Source organism: Pygocentrus nattereri, chromosome 8, assembly GCF_015220715.1.
Source record: "Pygocentrus nattereri isolate fPygNat1 chromosome 8, fPygNat1.pri, whole genome shotgun sequence".
Lineage (NCBI taxonomy): Eukaryota > Metazoa > Chordata > Actinopteri > Characiformes > Serrasalmidae > Pygocentrus > Pygocentrus nattereri.
In genome coordinates this window covers 2,007,047-2,015,000 of record NC_051218.1, presented here as the reverse complement: position 1 = coordinate 2,015,000, position 7,954 = coordinate 2,007,047, and the positions used below count along the sequence as shown (strand labels likewise).

The 7,954-nt window shown below is 44.4% G+C and overlaps 2 protein-coding genes across 10 annotated transcripts in view; both read left to right on the top strand.

Moving 5' to 3' along the window:
- The window catches only part of tcp11l1 (t-complex 11, testis-specific-like 1), a 350,112-nt gene extending 347,170 nt beyond the window's left edge, over positions 1–2,942 (top strand). For 5 of the 6 annotated variants that reach the window (XM_037540451.1, XM_037540452.1, XM_037540453.1 and 2 more), the window contains one exon: positions 1,214–1,431. In XM_037540451.1, the coding sequence (XP_037396348.1) occupies positions 1,214–1,431 (218 nt within the window). Of the gene's footprint in view, positions 1–1,213 lie in introns of all 6 variants that reach the window. The other variant, XM_017681988.2, reaches the window with a different exon arrangement.
- A 4,301-nt stretch (positions 2,943–7,243) lies between these two features.
- hipk3a (homeodomain interacting protein kinase 3a) overlaps positions 7,244–7,954 on the top strand; it is a 48,851-nt gene continuing 48,140 nt past the window's right edge. The window contains exon 1 of one of the 4 annotated variants that reach the window (XM_037540644.1): positions 7,244–7,671. In XM_037540644.1, coding sequence (XP_037396541.1) covers positions 7,596–7,671 — 76 coding nt within the window. In that variant the 5' untranslated portion in view covers positions 7,244–7,595. The remainder of the gene's footprint in view (positions 7,672–7,954) is intronic. The other 3 variants (XM_037540643.1, XM_037540642.1, XM_037540641.1) reach the window with 3 other exon arrangements.

Here is a 7,954-nt window from a genome sequence, read left to right as displayed (position 1 = left end):
AGTGTTGACAATGAGCCGAATGTATGATGAAATCTGTTCTACTTAAGGGTACCATTAAAAGCTCCATTCTCCCGCCTTGTCTAGCTGTGCTACATCATCGGCCCTCTTTCACCACAGTACAGTCAATGGGCACGGGGTATAAAAGAGTATACAAGGTGAGTCAGAAGTCACAGGACGCTTCAGCGGTGCTGAAGGTGGTGTTTGTTGCGGATTTTCTCAGCAGACACAATTTGTTTGAGATGACCCCAGAGATAAAAGTCGATAATAAAATAAAAAAATCAAATCAAATAAAACGGTGTCCTGTGACTTTTGACTCGCCCTGTAATTATAAAAAATATATAGTCGGGAGGAGCTCAGGCAGCAGCGGCTCATGGAAGGAAGCTGTGGGGTTTTCCACATGGTGATTTTCCCAACAACCGCAGACTAGTTGTCTGTAAAGAAAACAAAAGGAGAATGAGAACTGTGGTCTGTAACCCAGGCCAGCTCAACTTTTCTGTCTCGATGCTTTGTTTAGAGGCTAGTTTTAGTCTGTGGGGATGAGGTGCAGCTGGGCTCTCATTAGTACATCCCAGCCATGTGCAGACTACTGTCCACACTACTGCTCAAGTACTTTCCCCAGTTCTTCAGTACCTTGGACAAGGCCCCCAGTTCATGTGTTGGCTTGATATAGCCTGGATAGACAGGGTCTTTATGTCCGCCACGACAATAGGCATCCACCTCACTGCGTGTATTTGTCTTAAGAGCAAACGATTATGAAGATTATTACAATTATGAAAATGCATATTCAGTTGGATGTGCCCAAACTGTTGACTGGTAGTGTACCTCCTGGTGTCTAAAATAATAATAAATAAAATAAAATAAAAACTAATACTTTACACTGCACTGTATAAATTATTAGAGAGGGTGAGTCAAAAGTCACAGGACATCGTTTTATTTTGTTTTTTATGCTGTCACAAGCCTCCACGATGCGGTGCTGATGGTGGTGTTTGTTGTGGATTTTCTCAGCAGACACAATTTGTTTGAGATGACCCCAGAGCTAAAAGTTGATAATAAAATGAAAAATAAAATAAAAACCTGTCCTGTGACTTTTCACTCAACCTGTAGAGTAAAATAAAAAAAACAATTATTAAAATGACAAATGATTCCAAACATGTGTTCATTGTGCACATTGCCTATAAGCAAGCAGCAAGCTAACCCTTCCCTTGTTACACAGACTCTCGGATCCAGGCCTATCTCATTGGCTTCCTGGAGTTCAGCCCTCATAGGAGTCCCCCACCCCTTCCTGGAGGTCTGGCACCCATCAGCAAAGAGCTCGAGGAAGCTGGAGTCAGACTGAGTCGCTTGGTTAACTTCAACAAGCTTGTCTACTCGCCGTTCTACCATAAGATCCTACAGGACATTCTTGAGCCCAGGGAAGCTGCAGACACTTAAGCAGTTTGCCTGAGCTGACAACTAGAATGAACCAAGCAGTCTACCGTAGGGTCATAGGAACAACTGTGTTAATGGAATTGCTGATTATCTCCCCAAAGCTCACCTGCTGTCAATGCTATCAAGGGATTTATGTCACAGATTAAACATTTCTGACTTCTTCTCACTGCAGTTAATATCAGGGATGCTCAGAAATGCATCCAAACATGGCATTTGGGCCAAGTTTGGGTCAGCTGAGGTTAATGAATTGGTTTTGGAGAAGAATCTAATGGATGATTTTTTTTGTTTTGTTTGTTTGTTTGTTGTTTTTTCCCCCTTCTTTTTTAAAATGCCATCATACTGGGACCTTTTGACTTTCAGTTGAAGGTACGGGCGAAGTAGTGTTCTTATGTTTAGATAATAAATCAGTTTCTGTCACTATATGAGAGTCACTGGCTGTCATCTGTCACCTAAAGCAGCTTTTTTGTTGTTGTTGTTGTTGTTGTTGTTGTTGTTGTGGCTTTTCAAAAGTCCTGCCCCAGGCCTGCATCCTTTCATAGTCATGTAAATGCTATGAACATATTAGAAACAGCCAGACTGTAATGGAAATGTCATCCACATGCCATTCAGGGTGCTTTCCTGTCCCCTGCACCTTCCAGGGTGAAGTACTGTAGCTGTGATTGACACGGATTAATATCCCCTTTAACAAAATAACAACAGCTCAAAGTTACATGGTTCTTCATCAGTTTATTGACCCCTTGTTTGAGCAGAAAATAGGCTGGTGTATTGTGAGAGAGCCACTCGCTGACAGTGTTGTATGGGTTAAGCGATAAAGATGTAGAGAATTTGACTGGTGCCTTACTTTGTGGAGTGCCAGCCTCGGTTAAATGCACACTGCTCTCTTCCCAGTTCAGGTTAAGCTGGTTTTAATTGTCCTCTTGTTTCCAGAAAGAACACCTAACATAATCTTTTTAAACAGCTTCTTTTCTATAGACAGTGTTTTTATCTAAAACATAAAGCTGAGCACGCTTTGCAGAAAGGTCTTTCTCATTGCTAGCGAATCTGTCTGTTTGTCTGTCTCTGTCACGCTGTGTTACAATGCAGTATTTAGAAAGTTCTGTCAGTGACTTTAATGGAAATAGATGCACAGCACTCTAACAAACATCAGAGTTAGAACATCGCTCTGTGCTGTAAATTGTTGGTCTCAGCAGAGTAATATATATACGTCATATTTTTCCTTAAAGTATTTATGAGAGGGGCCAAGACATTAAAGGCTATGGTGACAAAGCATCTTACCTGTATTTTAACATATCCAGTCGCATTATTTACTCAGCACCTTTAAGCGTCCAGAAAAGTCCAAACTTATGTGTACGTGGGAAACATTTCCAACAGCTTCTCTTTGCAATCCCTGTATAGATGCTGTATAGATGACGTTGCTTCTCATCACTGTGTACGGTAAAATGTTGTTTTGCTATGTGTCAGAAATTCACAGCTTTAACCTGACAGATTTCCTGAATAAACAGGACTGCAGCCATCCCTGTGCATATGTGTGATATGTTCATGCCTATTCATCATGTTTTCTTGATCTACTATCCACATAACAACATACAATGCAAGGACAATAATCTGAACGAAAAAGTATTTCTTAAAGGAAACTTCTGTAAGACTTGGACATCAGGAACTTCACGTGTAGCTCACTGACTCACGGTGGCTCATGCAAAACAAGCAGACGTACCTAACAACATAATGAGATCATTTCACTTGAGGACATTACGTAGAACAAGTAAACACACTTAGAGGTTAACAGGTCTTATAATAATCTTACAGCAATCTCGAAGTGACTCGTATCACAACTCTATGACTCTATGAATCCAGTCCGTTAAAGGTGATTCGTTGGAGGTGATTCAATATTTATGGGAGGAGGATTCATGGATCAGTCTCACAGAGAGAAAGAGGGATGAAATTCTTTTTTTTTTTAAAAATGCGTTCATCTTCTATTTGTGCCAAACATGGAATTATTCAATGTAAAATTCTTCACTGAGTTTACCCTGTTCTTCAGTGGTCAGGACCCCCATAGACCCTCACAGAGAAGGACCAGAGGATGATTGTGTGCAGAAACTGTGCAGCAGCAGATGAGCTGTCGTCTCTGGCTTTACATCTACAAGGTGGACCGACACACTAGCACGCCACCAGTCAGTGTCACTGCAGTACTGAGAATGATCCACTGCCAAAATAGTACCTTCTCTGTGAGGGTCCATGGGGGTCCTGACCACTGAAGAACAGGGTAACAGAGTATCAGAGAAACAGATGGACTACAGTCTGTAACTGTAGAACTACAGAGTGCAGCTATACAGTAAGTGGAGCTGATAAAGTGGACAGTGAGCGTAGAAACGAGGAGGTGGTCAGGATGTTACGCCTGATTGGTGTGTAAATGTACATATATATATACATGTGTGTGTGTGTGTGTGTGTGTATTTTTTCCATTTACATTTTTTTCTTCTTAAATGCTTTCTAAGAATCTCAAAATGAGAAATTACATATACTGATGAAGATAATTCTCACTCAGACATCATTTTTGCCATGTGATTGTGATAGCTGGATCTAGCTGGTGAAACAAAATTCCACAGTTGTTTCCATACCCAAGATGTATTCGATCAGCCTGCAATGCTAAGGTAGCTAACAAGTAATGGGAGTTTGTACCCCACCAGATGTTGAGCTCTTAAGTAATCTCCAACAGACTTGCTTATATAAATGGCTCGACTCTGAATTCAGGTGTTCCAGTCACTTCCACGGCCACAGGTGTATAAAGCCGAGCCCCTCGGCCTGCAGACTGCTTCTACAGACATTAGTGAAAGAATGGGTCGCTCTCAGGAGCTCAGTGAATTCCAGCGTGGTACCGTGATCGGACGCCACCTGTGCAGCAAGTCCAGTCGTGAAATTTCCTCACTACTAAATATTCCACAGTCCACTGTCAGTGGGATTATAACAAAGTGGAAGCGATTGGGAACGACAGCAGCTCAGCCACGAAGTGGCCACGTAAAATGACAGAGCGGTCAGCGGATGCTGAGGGGCATAGTGCGCAGAGGTCACCAACTTTCTGCAGAGTCAATCACTACAGACCTCCAAACTTCATGTGGCCTTCAGATCAGCTCAAGAACAGCGTAGAGAGCTTCATGGAATGGGTTTCCATGGCCGAGCAGCTGCATCCAAGCCTTGCATCACCAAGCGCAATGCAAAGCGTGGAATGCAGTGGAGTAAAGCGCCGCCACTGGACTCTAGAGCAGTGGAGACGTGTTCTCTGGAGTGACCAATCACGCTTCTCCATCTGGAAATCTGATGGATGAGTCTGGGTTTGGCGGTTGCCAGGAGACGGTACTTGTCTGACTGCATTGTGCTGAGTGTAAAGTTTGGTGGAGGGGGGATCATGGTGTAGGGCTGTTTTTCAGGAGTTGGGCTCGGCCCCTTAGTTCCAGTGAAAGGAACTCTTAAAGCTTCAGCACCAAGAGATTTTGGACAATTTCACGCTCCCAACTTTGTGGGAACAGTTTGGGGACGGCCCCTTCCTGCTCCAACATGACTGCACACCAGTGCACAAAGCAGGTCCATAAAGACACGGATGAGCCAGTTTGGTTTGGAAGAACTTGACTGGCCTGCACAGAGTCCTGACCTCAACCCCAGAGAACACCTTTGGGATGAATTAGAGCGGAGACTGTGGATCATTTTGAACACAGGCAGTGCTCTTGCTAAAATATTGACTTAATACACAAGAATTACTGTTCAACCAAAGCACCCACTCTAATTTCCGACAGGCTTTTTCTTTTTACTCTATTGAAACCGTGCAAGAACATTAATATGTGGATACAGTCTAGTTGGCTGTAGCAGAGCAGAAGGGCTGCTATGGAAAGGTAGGCTTTCACATCTGTCATGCTGTGGCCTTATAATTAATTAATATATTCATTTATTTATTAGCTGTTTTGTACAGGTCACCAGCTGTCATGTCTTTGTGGACGCTTTTGGACTGCATTCACAACAGCATACCGCTATGCCCGAAACTACAGTATTCATCAAAGTGTAGACATAAACTACCTAATTGCTGTAATATAACCATCAGAATCTGAAGTCTGAACACTAATTCTGGACATCAGACACTATCCTGGACACTATTCAGTGACATAATTACAGTGTCCGGTAGCGGGATGTGTCTTGCTTGTTGGTCAACTTTTTTTTAGATGCTACTTTTTCTGCAGAAGCTTTAGAGAAGAAGTATGTCGTTGTCTCACTGTCACGTAAACGCAGTGAAGTTAAAAGGGAATCTCCATGATTTTACAAAAGTCTTTAAGATGTAAACAGAGTCATTCAGGGTGGTCAGGTGGGAAATGCACTGTCCTCGACAAACGTATTGAATCAGAATGGTTCACAGCGGTGGTGATAGGAACCAGACGTCTTAAGAATGTTTCATAGTAGTTGTGAGCTGACGTTTTTAATACGGTCATGTCAGAGAGGAATATGTAGGGCTTATGGCTCCACTTACCACATAGGAGCACTTACTAGTTCTACAATTACAGACTGCAGTTCATTAGTTTCTTTGCATAATTTGTTATCCCACCTTTACCCTGTTCATCAACGGTCAGGACCACCAGAGAGCAGGTATTAATTGGGTATTATTCTCAGTACGGACACTGACGTGGTGGTGTGTTAGTGCATGTTGCGCTGGTCTGAGTGGATCAGACACAGCTGTGCTGCTGGAGTTTTTAACACCTCAGTGTCGCTTCTGGACTGAGAAACGTCCACCAACCAAAAATATCCAGCCAACAGCGTCCTGTGACCACTGATGAAGGACTAGAGGACGACCATCTGACTTTACATCTACAAGGTGGACCGACAAGGTAGGAGTGTCTAATAGAGTGGACAGTGAGTGGACACAGTGTTTAAAAACTCCAGCAGCACTGCTGTGTCTGATCCACTCGCACCAGCGCAACACACACTACCACCACGTCAGCGTCACTGCTCTGTGAGGGTCCTGTGGAGGTCCTGACCACTGAAGAACAGGGTAAAAGGGGGCTAACGAAGTACGCAGACAAAAAAAAAAAAAACTTTTTATAAACGGTTCTGCTTCGTTCCACGTCGTCACGACGACGAGCGTGAAACAACAGAAGATCTCTTTCTTTGGTGCCGTGTAGAACCACACACAAGACGTTCTCCATCAATCTGAAAAACCATTTCGCCACGTGAAGAACCATTTAAGCATCCATCTGAAAAAAAAAGATGGTTCTTCAAGGGTTCTTTAGTAATGTAAAAGGTTCTATAAAGAACCCTGAACACTCAAAGAGCCCTTTGCAATGATTAAAAGACTCTTTGCCTTTTGAAAGCGTTCTTTAGATTGCTGGAGAACGTGCTGTAGATGGTTCTATATACCCCTTTTCAAGAAGAGTTCTTTACAGCAACCAATAGGGTTCTATTGTTACCAGCTTGACATCATAACAACAGAAGAACTCTTTTCCAAAAAAGGTTCTCTATAGGACCTCTTATAGCCCATTCTGAAGAACCCTTTCATCAAGCACGAGTGCTGTAAGCGTTCGTGGAGCTCTGCAGAGCCATCTTTTTTTGGTTCTAGAGTAATGAGACGGTTCGTAGAACGTGTGCTTCTAAGTGAGAACCACTGAAGTGTGTCACACACAGATTTTGGAGGTACTGTTTATGTTTATCACAGGGTGGCGGTAGAAATGAGCGACTTGAGCGTCGTTCTCGTCCTGCCTTGCTCTCCAACTCAGAAGGTGGCAACAAAGCGCTGCAATCCGACGGCGAACGTGTCGAGGCAGGAGGAGCAGGAGGAGCAGCAGGAGGAGGAGGAGGAGGAGGAGGAGGACGAGGACGAGGCGGTTCTGGAGCGAGTTGCAGCGGGGCAGCAGAGCAGAGCAGCGAGGCAGCGAGCTTCACCCCAACTCGCCCGTCTCCGTTCGGGCAGGCAACTCGGGCTTTTATCGCCCTCGAAATGAAGAGCAAAAGCGCCCTTTATCGCGGAGGACACCTTTAAGTTCGCGGCGGACCCAGAACGGCTCACATTAATGGCTTAGTGCGCGAGTTTGGGGCAGTTTTGGGGATGAGGGAGACGACGACGACGGCGGTTTTCGCTCCCTCGTTGTCCAACGGCGAGAGGACAAGATGGCAGCTCGGCAAGTGTTTTGAGCATGGTGTGGGCGCATATTGAGTCCCTGACATGTCCAGAGAAGCCTCGCATTTCGACGACGGTTGCTGGCTGTGAAGGTACGATTGCGGTTACTTCGGGAAACGGGGCGCTTTGCGAAATATCGAGCTCGTTAGCTTAGCTTAGCTTAGCTTAGCCAACGCTAGCCAGCGGTTATCGGTCCCGGAGACCAGCCAGGTTAGCACTTCTGCTACTTGGGTTAACAGTTGGTGGAAGGCGCGGGGGGCAAAAAGTTGCTTTTTCACCCAGTTTCGCTTCTTGGGACGCCGTTGAGCGAATATGGACAGCCAGTTTAGCGAAATATGGGACGCTGGAGCGCTTTTTGTGAGGAAACATTTACCA